The 20,222-nt window shown below is 46.4% G+C and overlaps 1 protein-coding gene across 3 annotated transcripts in view; it reads left to right on the top strand.

Moving 5' to 3' along the window:
* The window catches only part of LSAMP (limbic system associated membrane protein), a 991,767-nt gene that overhangs the window by 682,679 nt on the left and 288,866 nt on the right, over positions 1–20,222 (top strand). The window contains exon 2 of one of the 3 annotated variants that reach the window (XM_059838035.1): positions 6,001–6,079. In XM_059838035.1, coding sequence (XP_059694018.1) covers positions 6,001–6,079 — 79 coding nt within the window. Of the gene's footprint in view, positions 1–5,429; positions 6,080–20,222 lie in introns of those variants that run through there. The other 2 variants (XM_059838037.1, XM_059838034.1) reach the window with 2 other exon arrangements.

Here is a 20,222-nt window from a genome sequence, read left to right as displayed (position 1 = left end):
GATGCTCTTGACACTACTGATGACTTTTAATCTTTTATTGTTGCATTTATGTAACACTGGAAGAGCAACTTTTGTTTTAAGCAAAAAAAGAAGCACTCTCTTTGTCTTGACCCTCTCAAGCAGGAAGGATTCTTCTACAAATAAGTCTGTAGTTCTACAAGCACTTGCTGTGATAGCAACCAGTAATTAAGGCTACAAACCATCTGCAGTACTAATTCTTTAATTCTGCTTTGTCATACTGATTAAAAAAAGGCATCTTTAGTCTTACTGTTATCCTCCTGTCCAGCCTTCAGGTCTTTAAGTAAAGATGAAACTTTCTGAAAAGCCTGAGCATAAAATCTCTTCATTCAGTCAAACAAGTTTTTTCCTTTCAAAGATGATAACACAGTTCTCTACCCATGCAGCACAGAGGAAGATGAACTTCACAACTTGTTTTTAGCTGGTGTAGATCAGCATAGTTCTTCTGACAGTGGTGGTGCTATGTCAGCTTACAGCAATTGAGAACCTGGCCCTTGGCCTCTAAATTGTCTACACCAAGGAGATCAATTGAGAGACCAGATCAATTGCATAGTAGCAAGGTTACAAATTGGTGAAAATCAGCTCTTGGTCTGGTACAGGAGGGAGTTCTGTTACAGCTCAGTGACCGTGCTTAGAGAGAGGTGTTGTGCATGCATGTTATCATCCCCAGTTATGGCCTCGCTGAGTGCTCTCGGTGCAGTAAATTCTTCTACCTAATGAGGTCCTTACTTCAGAGGAATCTTGGCCTTTTTGTATTACATGTATGGTTGTTAGCCTTGGCTCTAAACTGGCTCTTCTTTTCAGCATCAAAAGCCAGTTTAATTTTTAGACTTGCAAAATATTAATAGAAACTATATATATATATATATATATATATATGTATATATATATATATTTCAAACTGCAGAATTTTTCCCTATAATAAGTGCTTTGTAAGTTTGATTTCCCATCAATATTCTAGCCCTGCTTTTCCTCCTTTTCTTCTACTCCTATGGCTCCCTGTATCCCAGGGACCAAAGGAGAATGGAACATAGCTGCTTAATTGCAGTGGGGTGCTGCCCTTGCATATCAGAGCAGAAATGTGTGCATGTAGGAGCTGCAGATTTAGGAATGAAGAGAGGACAGAGAGATCACGGCTGTCCTTCCACGGTCCCTTAAGCTTCCTCACCATGTTGTGAAAGCCCTTTGGCTCTTCCCCGTTCCTCTCCATAACTCCTCTGCCAATGAGACAAAATTGCATTTTCTCTTCATGGCTGAGAAGCTTTGAGCAGGCTCTGCTGCATTGTGCAGCAGTGTATCTTGACTAAATGCGTTATAGCTCACAAAACATCATACGTTTTCACTCACTGTTGCAGATATCCCAAAAAAAGTCCCTATGTGCCTGGACTCTGCTGGCAGAGCCATTGCAGAGTCCCCTTAAAACTCTTGTGTCAGTCATATGGTCTGGAGACTCGTGTGAGCAGTTTGCTTCTTTGGTATTTTTCAGAAATGCCTTTTCCCTGATTCCAGGAATGTTTGGGATCAAGTCACCAGCTTTTCTGTGGCTGGTAGCGAATGAAAGTCAAGTGAGAACAGTTCCATTTTGTGTGGCTGTTTGTGGTGTGAGTTGATGAGACTTGCTTTAGTCCGAGAGGGCAGCTATCCACATCATACAGATGGCTGTTGCAGCTGGCATTGACTGAAGTGCATGGATTGCTCTTTGCATTTAGTCACCTCAAATGCAAAAAAAATCACCACTCCTATTTGTGGGCAGAGTCCATGCTTTCAGTGTCTCTTGGCTCTCCATGAAAAGCAGATGGCACTTAAGGTTTTCACAATGTCAGTTCCCAAGTGTCTGAAAAACTGAGCTACCACACAGGGAGGCAGAGGTGACCTGAGTACCTGTCCTAGAGCAGCTCAGCATGATATATTTCAACATGATTCCTGCCCATCCAGGACCAGTGTGGAGGCTCTCTCCTTTAGCCAGCCTAGGTGTCCACACTGTGATGTCTCCAGCCCATTCCCCTCAAAGACAGGAAAAGTAGGGATATCCAGGCTGCCCCAGCTCATGCTGTTGTTTTCCTTCCAACTTGGTACACAAACATATCCATCCATAGTGTGGAAACACAGATACGGTCCTGAACCTGCCATCCAAACATTTCTATGATATCTCTGGCTGTGCCTTACAGTCTCTGCTCATCAAAGTGTGTTGCTCTGGGCCCTGCTCCCTTTACACAGGGTTTAAGTGTTTTGCATTGGAGGGGGGTGATATGGTACCTGTAGGGCTGGGCTCATGCTGTTCTGCCTATTCCTGAACTGCATAGTGACAAAATCTGATCAGTCGTGCTCCTTCTGCCAGTCCTGCACCTACTAGGAGTACTGAAAAATGGCATGAAAAGGCTGCAGTATGGATTTGTGGTGTCCATGCTCTCATTGTTCACCTGAATTTTTCCTCATGTTTTCAGAATGTAGGAAAGTTAGGAGCCAGACCTGCTGTTTCGTTATCTGCTTCCAGCAGGGGGAGATGGGTCCAGAGAGTTATTTCTTCTGGGAGCACATACAAAAATAACATTTTTTTATTTTACTCATGAGGCACTCTCCTAGGATTTGTGTGATTCCTTCTTGTTTGGCCTTTTACACTTATGCAACCCCTTCCTTTTGCTTCTGTACACTTCAAAAAGCAAATAAGACCTATCCACTTTAAATTCTGTTTTTGTTTTATTTTTCACAAGGTTCACAAGACCCTCAAGGGAATTTCTTTCTCATCTCTCTGTTTACTATTATTATTATTATTATTATTATTATTATTATTATTATTATTATTATTATTATATAGTTACACTACAGTAGTTCTAATGAGGGTTGTATAAATGCGTAAGAAGATTAAACCATCCCTGTACTGCTGAATCAGCAGAGAGGGGTCTCTGAGCCCTCTGTGATGCACCTCTCTTGGTAGTGGGGCATGGCCACATGCAGTCCCACCTTGAATCAGGATCTTAGTGGAGCCTGGAGACAGGATTTCTTCCTTCTCCCTCCCTGAAACCCCCTCTGTCATTCTCTGTGTAAAACATATTGGTGCCACTTTCTATGAACTATATTTAACTAAGCATTAAATTTAGATTTAACTGGATAGTTATTGCCTCCTAAGTAAATACTCTGAGATAAGGAAATATTTAGTGAGCTCTAGCAGTTGGGTGGCAGATGCTTCTTGCATTGCATAATAGTTAATCTTTGACAAATATGTTTTCCTTACTCCACAGGCATTTAATTACCATACAATAGCTCTTATTAAATGTAGATGAAACATATTTGGGAGACTGTTGTAAAAAGGATCATGCAACACTGGTTTGTGAGAGGGGTGTGTTTCTTTCATTGCTAACTTCCTATGGGACCAGGTCTTTTAGCTGTACTCAAAGTCTGTCATGGGGAGTGAAGAGGTTTCCCCTTGGTGATGCCCTTCTTCTGGCATGCCAACAGTCTGATGCACCTTGTGCCTTGCACTCTCCATCCTAGAGTGACGGTTACTAGTCAGAAATCAGGTGTCAGCAGCATGGTATTCTCCAGAGGATTATCCTTGTGAGTTGGTATCTCTCTCTGCAATAGCTTGGGTACCTCTAGCATATGTATTAACCCCTTTAGCTTCTCATTCCTTTGCCCCCTGATGCTATCCGTGCCAAGTCTACTGCAGAGGAAATGTCTGACTTGCCTCACTCCTCGGCTTGAATACAAAGCAGTCATCTCTTCTTGCTGCTGCATGCATGGCACTGGAGCAGCAGTGTCATGACCTTAGTCCCTAATTTGTGGGCCTTTAACACTTGCAGAGATTGTTTAAGTACTCAGACAGTGTGGCCTTTCCATACCAAGGCTGCAGGGGCCAGTTTCTAGGAGTTCAGAAAGCAACTGGATGTGTTCCTGGAAGAAGAAAATCATTCAAGTACCATTAGCTACAAAGGCAGTGCCACTGGCTGGGGACATGCCTCAGCCATAAATCACTAGAAATAGATAAGTGTCCTGGGGCAGTACCACTGCATGCTTGCCTTGTGCTTGAGAGCTTCACCAGGCATTGGCTTTAGGCTGCTTAGAGACAGGAGGAAGGGTTAGAGGGTCCTTTGATCTGGTCCCACACGGCCATTTCTGTGACATTCCTTACGTCTCTTCAGTTTGAGCGCACTGTGTCCCACAAGGCTGCAGGAGCAGAGGTGAAGCAGGCTACGTACAAGACCCGTTTTTTTTCCCTTCCTGCACACGTACCAGCGCTATAACCGCACAAGACATCAACTCTCAGCTGAGTAACCCCATGGCTTTTCTTGCACCTGATTCTCTGGACCCCTCTTAGACCTCCCCTTCCCTCTTTGCTTCCCCGTCCCAGCGCCGCGGCTCTTTGGTCGCAGAAGGGTTACATTAGCGAAGCATCCCTAAGAGCAGTTCTGATCCCTCCCGCAGGCAGAGATCGGGCTGGTGGAATAGCAGGCAGGCATCAGCAGTAAAACATTCGGCTTATTCCTTTCCATTAATTTATTCTTCCTTCTCATTGCGGTGGCGGTGGGCGGTGGGCTGTGGGCTGCGGGAGCGTTCCCGGGTGGGCAGCGCTGCTGCCGGCGGGGCTCAGCTGCGGACTCTGGCAGCCGGCAGCACAGGCCGAGCATTCACACCGCGGGCAGCTCAATGCCGGCATTGTCTCCGCTCCGTCGCTCCGAGGCTGGGAAGGGGGGTGGGGGGCGGGAAGGGCTGAGTGAAGAGAGGTGGGAGGGAGGGATGTACAACTGGTTATCTGGCGATAGAAAAGTCTGAGAGGGGAAGAAGCGTGGTCTGAGGCTGCAGAGGCAGGTGCCAAGGATGCTACCCTGTAAATCAGCTAGCGTGTGGCTTCAGGCCGCTAAGCCAAGTTGTTTGCACTTTTGGCCACAGACCCTCTTTCCTCACTATTTCATCTTGAGAATATTGGCCGTACCTTCCTCCGTCCTCTGTGCCCTGCTCCTTGTGCCTCCCTCCCGTTCAGCAGCTCCCGGCTGCTCCTGCCTTCTGTCTTCTCCCCGCTACACTTCCCCGCTTCCCTTCTCCTCCTTTCTCCAGCCCCCTCTTCCTCTCCCATCACCTTCCCTCTCTTCCTTTCCCTCCTCCCTTCTCCTTCAGGGCTCACCCCCTCTGCCTTGCAGCCCTCATGCCTTTCCAAGCCCCCTCTCCCCGTTGCAGTGCCCCCCTCCCCTCCCCGGCCGCCGTCCCGTGTCCCCCCGGGCAGCCCCGGTCCCCGGCGCGGGCCCCCGGGCGGCTGCGCCCGCGGGAGAGGGATGGAGAGCGCGGCCCGCGGCTCCTTCCGCGCCCGCCGCCGCCGCTGTGGTGCCGAGCTGCCGTCTCACGAGTAAGGCTCCCTCCTCCCTCTCTCCCTCTCTCCTCCTCCTCCTCCTCCTCCTCCCTCCCTCGCTCCGCCTGGGAAAGTGGGTTAGGAGGGAGCGCGGGGCTAGAGGCTGCACAGCCACAGGACTATCCCCTCCCGCATCCCGGTGGCACAGGATTCCTCTTGTTCCTTTTCCTTTTTTTTTTTTTCCCACCACACTTCATCACTCTAAACGGGTCGATTTAATTGTTATTATTCCGTAGTTATTTTGCTACCTGACTTTTTCGTCTTGCTTCTTTTTTTTTTTTTTTTCCCTTTTTTATTTGAAGGATCTGCTAAGACTTTTTTTTTTTTTTTTAAGCCTTAAAAAAAAAAAAAAGGCAAAGAAGGGAAAGAAGCCAGCAGGAGACTGAAAAGAGCAAGAGAAAGTGGCAGCTGAGGAGGACTGTGAAGTCACCTCCCCTTTCTTGGACTGTCGATCATAGCGAGAGTTGTACATTATTATTATTGTTTTTCTTTCTGCGTCTATCTGTCCACATACGCAGGCAGAGAAAGAGACAAGTACTGACAGTGAAACTCGACGAGACCAGCCATGGTAGCAAGGGCTCAGCCTGATCGGAAACAATTACCGCTGGTCCTACTGAGATTGCTTTGCCTTCTCCCTACAGGGCTGCCAGTCCGCAGCGTGGATTTTACCCGAGGTACCGATAACATCACCGTGAGGCAAGGGGACACAGCCATCCTCAGGTACGGCATTTTGCCAACTTTTCCTCTTCTATGTGCGCATCTATATTGCCATATATGCAACGTGTACGTGTGACGTGATCCAGATTTGTGTGTATAAATCTCTGTGAGATTGTGTGTTATTTTACCTCTCAAACTGCAGCAGCAGCAGCTGCTACAAACAGGCTTTGCATGTGTGTTTTTGCTTTAATATGAAAGAATTGCAAAGCTTTTTTGAACACTTCTTGCCACACTATCCTCTGTGTAGTGTCCTGGATCAAAAGAATTTCAGTGGGGAAAGATCTGCTTGTGTTAGCCAGCTCTTGTGAGTGTACACTTTCCACCAGCCCTGCAGTATCAATAGAGGAATCGAAAAGGGATCCAGCTGTGCTTGCCAGATGTTCCATTGATCTTCCCATGCTTTATTTTGTACATATGCAAAAACTTTACCCCTGGTGCTGCCAGAACTCTAAGGCAAGTTCTTTTGGGAAACTCTTGTCCTTTTATTTTATTTATTTATTTTTCTGCCCTGTGGCGAGGGAAGATGGATACAATAGTTGAACAGGCTGGTGGAAAAAATGGTGTAGCAGCTCTGACTGCTACAATTTACGAAGATTGTATCTTTGTGTGTTGGGGGTTTTTTGCAGGGCTAAATAAATGGGTGTAGGCTGTGCCTGTGTGCCTGGTTGTTAGGAGGATGTCTTGGACACGAAACCTTGCTTACTGGCAGTATTGAGTGTTATATTTCTGCTTTCATTGTGCAGGTTTTCCAAAGGTACTTCTGACACTACTTGGGCTTTCAGTTAGGAGCGTCCCAAATAGCTGAACTGCAGTAGTCTTTTTCCTGTAGGTTTTTTTTTTTCCAAATTCTGCCTTGCTCAACTTACCTGCAGTAACTCCCCTACTGAAGGAAAATTCTGTGTGTGAGTGTGAGCGTATTATGGCTGTAAAACTACTGGGTGTAATTTAAAATAAGTCTGTGATCTGTATGAGGAGCTGATAGTGCACAAACCCTGAAGCATCAAGGGAGCAATCCCCTAGTAAAGCTAACAGCAGCAGCAAAGTTTTCTTTCTCTTTCTGTGAAATAAATCCTGCTAGATGTCACCAAACATTCTGCTACACGATCCCCTGTGTCCTGCATCCCTCCCATTTAATGATAGAGGAAAGAAGGATGCTGGAAGAGGGATGTGTGTGCGTGTACGCATATCGCTTCGGTCGCCTCCCATGTCCTCGGTTGTTTTGATCCTGGAATATCCATTCAGCAGCTTCCATTCCCCAGCTCTCCAGACTTGTTAACTTGAATGTAAGATTTATCCACACAGAGTAATAGGATTTACAGAGTAATTCATCTGCCTTGCATATGCAGTGCAAGCGGTTTAGATTCGACATGGTAAACACCTAACAAGGGGTGTTGCCTCTGACTCCAGCTTCTCTACTCTCTCTTCCACTCACTACCAATTCATATATCCCATTTAACCCTTTTCTAGCAGGACTTCTAGCTGACTTATTCCATTTTTAAAGGCAAATCACTTCCATCAATCATTTATTTTGGAGGGGCTGCTCAGACAGATGTTTGCCAGCATGTTTGGTACATGCAGCAGCAGACAAGTCATTAAGCTCACTTGCCCAGACAGGGGTCACTAGATTTCTATTTCCCACTTAACCTTGGAGCTTTTCAGTTTATCTAGATGCTGTGTGTTAAAGCTGCATTTGCAGCTGAGAGGGCTAAGCGGATGGTGGAGATGGTGCCTGCAAGTGCTGCGTGTAAAGCGTTCCTTCATCAGCAAGCTCCACAGGGCTGCATGGGAGAGTGGTTTCAGTGATTACGTGTGGCTTGCCAGTGTTATGTCAGGCACTAAAATAAAACACCTGAGTGAAGTGATCCAGCTGTGTCAGCCAGATGTGTGCCAAGTGACACAGTCTGCAGGAGCAGCACACCACCCGGCCATGTAAATGCTTGCCCCGGGCAATATTGTGTTCCTGGCAGGCTGCATTTCGGTCAGAAGTGACTGTGGCCAGTGCACAGGCTGTACCTTTTTCCTTCAGCTGCCTTTCTAAGCTCTTTAAGCAGATCTGGCCAGCTATATGCTTTTCATGTTTCCTAGGAAGGGCAGCTGTCTCCTTTTCCTTTCCCTGGGACCAGACACAGGTTTCTGGGATATTTCAGTTCCTCCTTCAGATAAGAAGCAGAAACCAGGCTGTACTGGGAGACAGAATGCCACATGAAACTGGAAGGTGTGAGATTTCCCTATGTCCCATGGACTTTGGGTCCTGCTGGATAGCATTTCATGTCCTCAGTTTTAAAGCAAAGATTTGTTTGCTAGCTTCCCCCTCATTGATTTGTCAGCCCTCCAAAACATAACTCACTTTAAGACAGCCTTATTTTGAAAAACTCCCAGTGCCTCACTCTCCCTGTCTGTAGAGCCACTATGACAACAGAAGGAAAGGAGCTAGATGGGAAAAAATAAAAACTCCATTAGATGATCTATACTAACTGTGTTCAAAGCAGAACTTTATGTCCACAGAGAGATAGGTAAGAGTTTTCTATGCATGGATCATATCACCTATCTTTGCTAAACATCTGCTTCAGAGGGATTGTGCAGCATCAGTTTACCAGTGCCCAGTAGTTCCTGTAGCTTGAAGGGAAATGAAAATGTAGGAAGGAGAAAAAATGATACGCAGTTGGAGAGAAATACAAGCAGTGTACATAGTGATAAGACTACTAAAAACATTTTGTTCCTGTAAATTGTGATGCAAATCATTCAGCAAATCACCCAAGGACAGGATATTCTAAATGAGTCTTCCTCTTGGAGCCTTCTACATTTGTATATAGGGTTACACTTGTAGGTGGAAGAATGGGTGGGTGGGCTGATCTATGAAGTGGAGAAAAATAGTTTATTATAAGCCCTAATGTTCCTAAAGGAAGCCCGTTTTCTGAAGCTTCATCTGCAGCTTGTTACTCAGATTAGAATGATTCTGAAAAGTTTGGAAATGACTTTTTAAAGCTGTAGCTTTTAAAATATTCCCTCAGTCCGGGACTATTAAAAAATGTCCCTAACTCTAAACTGGCTCATCTCCTAAATGACCTGGCAGCAGATTTGACTCATGTGTCGGCCTTGCTGAAGGTTGATGACTCTTAGTGAGTATTTGGCATAGGGAAGTTAGGGAATTGCAGAGAGAATAAAAATAGCTCATTATAGGCTATCCGCAGGGAAAAGGGTAATTGTCTCCTCCTCAGAGCAAGGCAGAAAAGAGAGGAGGGCTCTGAGAGCTGCAACAGGTGAGAAGGGCTGAGCAGAGTTCTCGTGTTTGTTCAACTGCAACCAAGAAAAGAGAGTAGGATGTTTTAAAGATGACACTATATTGGTGAGCCCATCAGACTTACTAAGGTTTTCATTTTTTTAACTCTGTCTTCAGCAAGTGAAGAAGGACACTGAATCCTATTTTGAGTATTGAGAGGGAACTTTGGCTACAGTTCCTGCCGATGTCTTGCTTTCACGATTACAGTCATGAGGTTGTCAGGTTTTGTATGCAACTTTCCTATTTAAGTGTTAGGAAAAGAAGGAAATAATATCCAAACAAGAAATGCCCAACATATCCCCCAAACTAATTTAAATAGGAAAAGGAAAACAGGCCCCAACCCCAAATGTTCTTGCTGTTTGCCTGCCTTCAGCATCCCTTCCCACCTCATTTGCTCTGCACCTTTTGGGTGAGAAAAGGCAGGTACACCCTGTGCTCTGTAACACACGTTCAGCCTAGGGAGGGGATGAGGTATATGAGAATGTTGGCTAAACTGGGACATGTGCAGTAATGAAGGGCAGCTGCTGCAAACTGGGAAGGAAGGAAACTGTGTTTCTGTGTTGTATTTGGCCCTCTGGGTGGTTTAAAAGCAAACTGGCAGTGGGGAATCCATGCTATGGGATCAGGTACCTGTACAGCCTGTTGGGGAAAGATCAGCTGCCTCAGAACCACCACAGCAGCTTACCTCAAAGTGCCTGCAAAGAGCTCATCTGAGTGTGTCAGTGGGACTTGCACGTTGCCCAGGAATTTTGGAAGTTCTGGCACAAATGCAGATTTAGCCTTTAAAAACTCCTGAAATGGAGCTCATCACAAACTGGAACCAAAATGGGTCACATCTCCATGCCAATCTGTTCTGTTATACCAGTACAAATCCACTAAAGCCCAAGGGCAGAGCCAGAAATATTCCATTTGTCTTTGGGGCAGGTTCCCAGGGACTGCAAATAAAGAGGTACAAGTGACTCATACAGGGCATAAGCTTCTGAGCACTGCTCAGATGATGTTCAGCCTTTGGAGAACTGGGATCTCGCCAAGGCCAGAATTTGGCTCTTTGCTCTTAAGTTTTTCCAAGCATCAACTTTTCATCAAGAATTTAAACAATCTCATGCTGATGTGCAGATGAAAACCCACACTTGACTGAGTGTGCGTTTTTCATTTTTACCAGGTATTTTAAAATAATGTAAAGTTTCAGGCTGATAGCACATTTAGGAACATCTATCCTGAGGGGTACTTAGTTTCTTCAAGTTGCATGTTACAAAGGATGGGCTAGAATCAAATTACCAACAGCAATGACAGTGCTGTTGGCATAATCCTGCAATATAAGCAATTTATGCAAACTCTGTTCTTGGCCTCCCAGTATTTTGCTGATATGTTACATGTGGAGCTGTGCTAGAGGACAAAAGCACCTCAGGCAAAATAGCGACACATCACAACAAAGTTTATGCCCTATACCATCATTTTAAAAGAAAAGAAAAAGCTGTTCAGATTACACTTACAATTAGCATATGATTTATAATAGGGAGCACTGAGCTGAGCCCTTTGCAAGAAATGAGAATAGGCATGTTCAAACGTATAATGCCACATAATAATACAGTCTTGGCAGTAAAATTGTAACCTTGATTATTAGTGGTATTGTTGTGGCACTTAGAGGCCACCACTAGGTTGAGGCACCCTTTGTATTAAGTGCCACATGAGCAGAGAGTGAGCGATCCCCTCCTCTGCAGGGCAGGCAGGCTATTAGCTGGGATGGACCCAGGCTGGGGGTGGGCAGGAGGTGAGGGGACTCGCCCAGGGATGCTCGCAGGGCTCAGGCACACCAAGCCCAGTGACCTATCCATTAGCTTGGGTTGCCTTTTGGCTCAGCCACACAGCAACCCAGCAAAGGTGACAAATGAGGATTCCCTAGTACATCCTCTTCACACTGGTGCTGACTAAAAGTCCCAAGTGCCTTCCTCTCTCTCTGGTCTGTACAAAGCCTTCACTATCAATTCCTGGATCCATGTGTCGAGACAGGGTGAGTCGGGATCTGTGCAAACTCTGCTGATTCTTTCCTTCAAATGAAAAATAAAAATGTATAAATGTAGTAACAGATGATGTTGCAAAACTTCCAGCTCTGGCAGCAGATGGTGCCATTATATGAAGGCACACATGCATCCATAGATATGTGAGTGTGTGTGTATACATAAGATAAAGGAAGTTGCAATATGTGTATGGTCGAAGGCTGGCAATCATCATCTTTCCTTATAGACACACATTATTTTTATATGATGTACCCAGAGGTAAGGGGGCCCTTTGTGAGAATGTCCTTTCTGCAGGGTGGGACTACCCTATCACAAAGAAAAGTGGAGTGGAAATTGGAAAAGGAAAGTCTTTCTTTGGTGAAATAATGCATGTTTAATAACACTGTATGTATATTTTGCATTCAGAAAGATGGAGAGACAGCATTGAACTGTATGGCTTTGACCTCATCCCCTGAGTCTGCACACACACTTCAATTTGCAACTAAGTACCATATGTTTTCCTACTTTGTTGGCATTATAATTTATGTAGTACTACATGTTACCTGAAGTGTCTTGGAGTCAGTACCTCTTCCACTTCCCTCCCCAGCAGGTCATGAGGAAAGACCTATTCTTAAAATAGCTCATAGTTACTGGAATTTGCCATCTCATAACTATAAGTTTCAAAATATATGTTAGACATTCCTGCCCTTTATATCCAGACCCACAGGCATCCGATTCTGACAGATCTGCGGGGCCACAGCTTGCTGCTGATGCAGCGGCAGGGCTTCAACAGGCTCACTGAGAGGCTGAATATAGCCATTTTCAGTGAAGTTACCTAGTTTTGTTGTCCATCAAAATTCACTCTGGTTTGTGTGAACTTGTGCTCTGCTGGAGTAAGTGCAATGGAGAGCACAAAGGTGAAGTCAGGAATTTACTGAGTTTTCTTTTACTGTTCTCTTGCTGAAGAAAAAACAAATGCGATTTTCAGCTGAATCTGACACCAAAGCATTTGCTTCAGGCTTCGAGCACATCTAATGTGCCTGGTTTTATGGTAAGTAATAGGAACTAATAATGATGAGTTTCACCTCTGCCTAGAAAACAGCTATTTCAAAATAATGCGAACCACCAGTCTCCTCTGTGCTGATATATTTCTGCAGATTTTTATTAGGAGCAACTTAGTTGTGTGGGAGAGGCTGGCTGTGGTCCTAGAGTTCCCCCACTGTGCTCAGCCCTGTGCAAGAGAGGAGAAATAGCACTGCTGCAGCTCTATTGATTTCACTGAGGCTGGGCTTCCTCAATCCCACATAACTTGATGGAAATGAGCCCACTCACACTGGGCTGACATTCAGCAGATACTTTGCAATAGCACATCTGTATGAAATCTGGGAGGTGTGTGCTTGTGTGTGCCTGTGTGCAAGGGTGTGTTTCCCTATGTTTGCTCCTATTTAAAGGTGGAAAGTGTTTTCTTGGGTGCAGTTGAACAAATGTTCATATACTTTGTAAAGCTGCCACACTTGCAACTAAGAGGCAGCACTGCCAGATGGCCCGGATGAGAGTCAGCTTACTTGGAGGTCTCTGTGGCTTTTTCCAACTCCTGGACCTCAGTAATCCTCACTAATGCTGGAAATGTCTTTTTGTTTCAGTGTGCTTCATTTGCTACAGCTGTTAAGGAGTAAAAGCAGCAAGTATATAGCAACAGAATATAGCATCTTCCTCTTCTGAGGCTCAGTGATTAACACTACGGTAGATCTGGCTAATACAGACCCTTTCCAGTGGCAACCTGAACCACTCCCACAATTTGCATTTCAGTAGAAGAGGGAAGTAGGGAAAACTTCGAAAGAAGGAAGAGGCTTCTCTCCTGCGCACAGCCTCCTTCTGTCCTGTAAGAACCCAGACATGTCTGAATGGTTTCTCATCACAGGTGGTCTCCTTAGATGTATTCCTAGAAGTGCACCAGATTTATGAGGGAAAGGGAAAGGCCAAGAGGGTTCCAGCTTGCCCTCCCAACCTGTGCCAACCTCTGTGTTGTGCACTTGCAAAACAAAAGGGGAGTGGTCCCACCACTGTGCAGCTGCCGCTCATGGTGCCACTGCATCTTCTTCTCCAGGGTCAGCAGGATGACCATGTTGGAGATGCACCACTGTCTCTGTCCCTAACACGGTATGACTTAGTGTATCAGTGAGAGCAGTGCCCTACCAGGGGTGGTGGTGGTGATGCTTTTCCGGTGTAGGAAACCACAGATACTTTAACCAGGAACACAGCAGTGCCTTTTATGGAAGCTACCTCAGTGCTCTACTTCCTCTCTCCATCCCAAGCTGGTTGTCCACCCTCACATGAGGCTGTGATTTGGAGCTGCACATCCAATCACCTTTCACGCCTTCCTCTGCAAACAAAACCCGTGTTGAAATCCACAGGCAAGCAGCATCCATGACTTTGAATAGTAAATACAAATCTCTCCTTTTGCCTCTCTGTCTCTCTCTCTCTCTCTCTGTTATTAAGCTGACAGGCACTTAGCCAATTATCCAGTCGTCATCTCAGCTGTATTTATGAAGGAGGAAGAGACAACGAACACAGCTCTTGTCTTCAGGGCTTCAGCTGAGTCTCCCTTGTGTGCTGTAGCATTTCCCCTTGTCTGAGCTGCTTAGAATACACGGGGAAAGAAACCAGTGAAGGGGTTTGGTTGAGAAGAAGGGTTGGGGAGTAGAGGTGGGGAAAGAGGTCTGCTCCCCCAGACCAGGGGCATGCCAGAGCTGTCACTGTTTGGCACTGCTTTTGTGTTGAAATTTGGCAGAGCGCACGTGCCTTTGTTGCATAAGGTTGCGATGGATGGGGAATGCGGTGGCTGTGGGTACTTGCAAAGTCCTTTTGCAAGGATCAAAAGTCAGGAACTATGTAGTGACAGATTGTGAGTCTGTGCCTTAGACTGAGGGAGTCACATGTACTTGGGACGTGGTGTGAATTTGTGACTTAGATCCAGGAGCCACCTCTAATCCCCGATGCGGTACTGCTCATAGAACATATACAGCCTGCGCTGGCTCAAGTGTTTACTCCAAACAGCAAAATTTAGGCAAATAGCACTGAAGTGTTCTGTGAATATTTTCATGAATGTTAAAAATGAATTCACTTTGGCTGCAGCTGTGCTTCCTTTGTGTGTGTGCATGTGCATCTTCTTTTCTCTCCCCCTTGTGAATAATCTGAGTGGATGAGTTTTCCTTGCCCTGGCGTTCACGGACAGAATGTTTTTAAAAGGTCCATAGATGAGCAAAACAAGGCTCTAACAGCAACTTCTGCAGCTGGAAGCCCTGTCTGTACAGATCTGCAGGCATGTGCCCCTTTCTCACCTTAAACCAAGACACTAATTTTGTGTGTATGCCTGTGGTGCTCTTGATATATATTTATGTTGGATGCTGCTTGGGGAACACTGGACATGGTTCTTGCAACCCCTCATAGGAGCCCAGGCATAAAAGCAGTCAAACAAGTGAGATGTAGAGCTGATCACAGCTTGAGCCACAATAATTTATGTGCACGTGACAAGAGAAAATTACCTTTAAACTCTGCACCCAACCAATCAATCTTGCAGCAGCCTGTTTTTGCTCGAAAAGATGCCTCAGGCCAAGCCTATCAAGCTCAGTAAAAGAAAGGTTAAAATGTTCCAACATCATTATCTCTTCCTTTTCCTTTGGAGGAGAGGAACCACAGTGACAAAGCCTAGCTGACTCCTTCACATCAGCTCCTTTGTAGTGAGTTTCATTCCCACCTCCAGCCCTGATTCCCAACTGGAGTCAGCACAAATTTGTCCATGGTCAGGCCCAGTGCTTATGTGGTCAGAGAATAGAAAGGAAAGCATGTGACAGAGAGGACCAGGCACAAATAAGCATGTTAGAATTGGAAAATGTTCAAGAGGGAAGGAAAATGTTACACTTCAAGGTGCAATTATTGAGTTCTGCAGGAAGCACAGGTATGCTAGGAAGCCCCCATCTGTCCCAGGGTGTCCTCTGAGCTTGGAGAAAAGTGGGATTCCAGGAGTGATTACTCCTTGAAAAATTATTATCCCCTCTCTGCCAAATATGATGTAACATGATCCATAGTCTCCATCCCTGTAGCAATAGAGCAGGGAGCCTGCACCAGCTGAGGCAGTTGTTTATTGGGGCTTCACAGGGGAAGGGGCAGGAGAGCCTCCCTCCTCCTATGAGCAGAGACATGTGTGGGCTGTGATTTAGTGGGCCAGGCTTGTCCCTTCAATGCAGGCAGGTTTATTAGCAGTCCTCTTAAGTCAAAGGATAGGAGAGGTTTTAAACTGGTAGAAGAAGATGGAGAGGCACTGCTGCAGCCTGCCCTCCCTCCCCCTTTTCACATTTGCTGGCCCCTTAGCCTTTGCCATGCTGGTTGAATAGGGGTGGTCCTTCCACAACCCCCCTGACATTTCTCAGGCAGGTTCTGTCCCCTTTCTCCAGCTCTTCAGACTGGCCCTACAGTGTATTCATTTTCTCTTCCTGCACAGAATGCCTGGTGCATATATGTTCTGTGAGCTCACAGAAAGGGTGTGTGTAGGAGGGCTAGTAAGAAGTGGGGCTGTGTCACCAGCAAAGCTCTTCCTGACAGCAATACAGTTGGATGCCTTTTGCCTCCCAGTGATGTGTTTCTCCTGCTTTCAGTTGTGATCCAAGTTGGAAATGGAGTGGTAGGAGATCCCATTCATTTATGGGGTGATTGACAGGCAAGAGCTAAGGCTGCAGGCTGGTGTGAAAGCCACCTTGCTGCTGTCAGCAGAGGAACACACTGCAGTGCGTGCTTGGTGTGCTGTGATACTACTCCTGGAAGGAGGCAACTGGAGGCTTTTTCCCCCTGTTGTAGCTCTTACTTGGGTGGGAAGCTTGACACACTTGCGTGACACTCACGTGGGGTGACACATCAGCGCTGGGATGCAGATCTGAGATTTTCTTCTGCAAGTGGCAAAGAAGGCAGATGCATTAAAAAGACAATGGTGGTGCAGTGTTAGGGAAAATTCTTAGTGTTCAAATTGCCAGACCTCTTTAACCTTGAAGCATCAGGACTTTAGCTGGTGAGTTACGAAAATTTCAGCCGTATTTATCCATTGCAGAAGCTGTAGAAACTTTGGAGACAGCCCCACATTTGGCCCCCCATTTGTCATGAAACCATAAGATGCTACAGAAAAGTAAAGGCAGCTGCTGGTGCTGTAACAGGGATGTTCCTTGGTGCTGGTCACTGTTTATTAACCTCCTGTGGCACTTTTTGTAGGACTGTGTCTCTGAAGCTCTGGTGAAAACCCACACATCTTGGCTGCTTTTACACTTAAGAGAAACCTGAGATTGGCATCCATAATCAGGAGCAGAAGGTGCTGCTGGCAATCTGTCTTCCTTGCACTGCATTAAACCCATTTTAGTTTTTTCTGTTAAATATCAAATTATCTGTCCACCCACACATCCTCCCCACTGCATACACTGTGGTTAGGGCTGGGCCATCTGTAGGACTTTTACCTGGGTAAGGGGGTCCACGGGGGTTCTTGCGTAACATGCTTCATGCGTATTCATTGGCCTTTAGAGTGGCATTTCTTTCCTTCCTATTCTCCTGGCTGGTCTCCAGTACTGGCAGTGAGTCAGAGGCATGCAGGTCTATCAATTTGAAAAGTGTGTCCCAAGGAGGAGGAACACGTGCAGCTTTGTTCTTCCCTGACTCGGGAAGGAGCACTTAAATGCAGGCCAGGTAGGTCAAGGACTTTGGACATGGTCAGACCAGTTAGCCTATCAAATGCCTTTTTTTTTTTTTCCCTCAGGAAGCTCAAAGTGGGAGCAGCATCCAGCCCCCAGAGCAGGGAGAAGAAAGGGCACGGATTAGATTTTACAGCAATGTTGTGTTGTGCTGTAGCTGTGTCCCTGCTTTGGTGGCAGTGCTGGCTGCTTGCTGATCACTGCAGCAGGGTCCTGTGTCTCTTTGGAGGGCTCTGTGTTTCTAAGGAGATGTGGTCCACTTGGATGGACTCCAGAAGAGGGAAGTGGGAATGATCATAAGTCTAGATGGCATACTTATGAGGAGAGATGGATGGAAATGGGGTTGTTAGGACTAAAGAAGAGAGGACTAAATGTGAGATGTACATAACATCATGCAGGTACATAGGAATTATGTCTTCTGCAGAAGAAGATGGGGAGGAGTCTAGGATTGTAGCAAGAGAGACAGGTTTGATGTCAGTAAGCTCTGCAACAGTAAAGATAGCAAAACATTGAGTCAAATTTCCTTGGGAGGCTGTGTAATTCCATCACTGGAGGGCTTTAAGGACCAACTAGACATGTATGAGGAGTGACAGATGCCACAAATGACGAAGTAGAACTGATCCGTCTTTCAGAGTAGAAGAGAGTAGATAGTTCCTTTGGGTCTCTTCTACCTCTGCTGCCTGATTCTGTGCTGCCTTCAGGCTCAGAGAGCAGCAGCAGCATAGGCAGAAAGGCAGCTGAAATGTTCAGGGAAGTGCCTCAGTGAGATGCTGAGTGAGCCTGGCCGGGCAGTCCTTACGCATTTCTTTAGCTGTGGCTGACCTTCTCCCTTCCATCTCAGGGACACGATGTGCTCCAAGGAGACTGTCATCAGTGCCACTCCAGTCCACGCATGTGACAGTTAACATATCTGGCAAAAAGAAGTAAGAATCAGTGTCAAAACTATCCCTAAAACTAATTTTCTTCTGCAGGGACTCAGATTTTTTTTCTCATCTGCTGCCCTTGGAGGGCCACAGGACCTACAGGATATTTTACCCTAAGTGTGGTAGGGAAAAACAAGTCGAAGGCTCAGTGTTTTATCCTGGGAAAGTTTGATGATGTTGCTGAATGCTCACTTCATGAGGCTTTGTCAGCATGTTCTGTTAATGAAATGTCACCTTTTATCGGTATGAAATCACTTTGTGCATTGGTATATGAGCCCATGAGGATTTGAGTCTACCTGATGAGGGGTGGATGTGGTGCAATTTATGAGTACTCCTGGGGCTTTTCTCCGCTAGGGAGGTGGCATGTGACATCAGGCCCAAAGTGGAGCAGGTGGCAAGCCTTGCAACTACTGAGCATCATACCTTAGCAGTGAACTGGGTGCACGTGAAGTGATGAGAAAACTCCAGTGCAGTGAGGATGTAGGGGTGAGTAGAGAAAGGATGTCTTAAGAGGCTGAGGAGTGATTTAAGAAAGGAAAAGCTATTCAGGGAAGGAGGGAAAGAGCATAAAGGGGCCTGCTGTAAAGTTTGGAGTAATGTGCTTGGTGTTAATCTTTCTCTAGCTGTAGTGACCCAGGCTGTTGCTAACCTGGCCAGGCAAGCTGCCAGAGGCTGTCTCCATTGCTCACCCACCGTCCACTCTCATCCTGTCTCTGACTGGTGTTTTCTTGTCAGCATTTCTCTCCCACAGATCGATTCCTCCTTGGCTCATCCCAGTGATTTTAAGCATAGAGAGAAACTTCCTCTTGGCAGTGAGAGATAATCAAGCTGAATATTACCCATCTCTGAAGTGCAGGCAGTCCGTGAGCAGAGCCAAAGTCAATATCTGGGCAGATGTTGCCTTGCATTGATTTATCTTCTCCTGGAGCAGGGTGGATGGTCTCAAAGAAAGCAGCATGGTCACCTGGCCAACCCCCAAAACATTTGCAGGCTACATTAGCTTGCTTGATTTGGTCTCCAGAAGCTGCTCTCCTCAGTGTCAGGGGGTAGAACAGCATGGTGCCAAACTCACAAATCCCTCCTTTGTGCTCATCAGTGTTATTTCTTGTGCTGAGACACATCCTGGGCTCAGGGCACCAGCTCACGGTGCTGGGCTAAGCCAGCCTCATTTACTGGCTTAATGGAGCAAGGAAACAAATGTGTGTGCTGCTGCTGGTGAGGGGAGAGGAACAGGAGACCCATGCCCCAGAAAGGCCTTACAACATGGGGGTTCTTCCTTGCAGGGAATCTGGATGTGTCAGAGAGGAAAGTAAGGGAGAAGAAGCTTCTGTCTGAGCAGCAGGAATAGGGGAAAAAGGAAGGGCCCCTCTTCAAGCCAGTGTAATTACAGTCAGCAGATTGCTGTGGGGGAAAGGGTGGGAGGAAGGGGGGCTCTTGGCAGATAGAGGGGGTGGTGGAGGCAGGCTGTGGGGAAACCAATTGCCAGGCAGGAGGACGGGGTCAGAGTGCTGCTCCTGGACTTTGCCCTGTCAGAACAAGCAGACAAAGCGTGCAAGGCTACCTGTATAGAGGTCCAGTCCCAAGCTCCCCAGCATATACATTCTCTGTTTTCAGAGACCTCTGAGCTCTCCTCCTATGTCTGGCAGCTCCAGGTTTGGCTTTGGCAGGAAAGGGACTCCAGCAGAGTAGGCAGGGGGTTTTTCAAAACCACAGCTAAAGAGAAACCATCTGTATGATCTCAAGTAACAGACACTCGCACGATGGTTCCCTTTGGTACCATCCCCTTCCCCCAGCCCCTCATCTCCCCAGCCCTGGCTGAGCCCTTCCCAGCTCCTCTCTGCCCACCCTGCCGTTTTCATGCTGGAGCAGCAGGCACTGCACAGATACATAAACCACATCTCTGGTTCTGCAGTTTCCCCCAGGGTGTGGACAGATGCTGATTGTCTTCACGCCCAGTTGAGGACAGCAGGAATTGTTATAAATAGAATCAGTCCCTTGCGTGGCAAAGACAGAACTTTCCCCTAGAAGTCCATCGCTCTGCTCCCGGGACTCATTGGGAGGTCTCTTAAATGTCACAGAACGTTTGCAACAGAGAGTACCTCTGGAGGCTTCCTGTGGGTTCAGGGCTTGATCCAGGCAGTAAATGGAGCAAGTTTGCTGAATCTTTCCTCACAATCTGATTCTTTCTGCCTGTCCTCGTCATTTTTATGTGAACGG

The sequence above is a fragment of the Haemorhous mexicanus genome, chromosome 2 (genome assembly GCF_027477595.1).
Source record: "Haemorhous mexicanus isolate bHaeMex1 chromosome 2, bHaeMex1.pri, whole genome shotgun sequence".
In the NCBI taxonomy this organism is placed as follows: domain Eukaryota; kingdom Metazoa; phylum Chordata; class Aves; order Passeriformes; family Fringillidae; genus Haemorhous; species Haemorhous mexicanus.
Note: the sequence above shows the minus strand (reverse complement) of the source record. Positions and strands in the feature narration are given on the sequence as shown.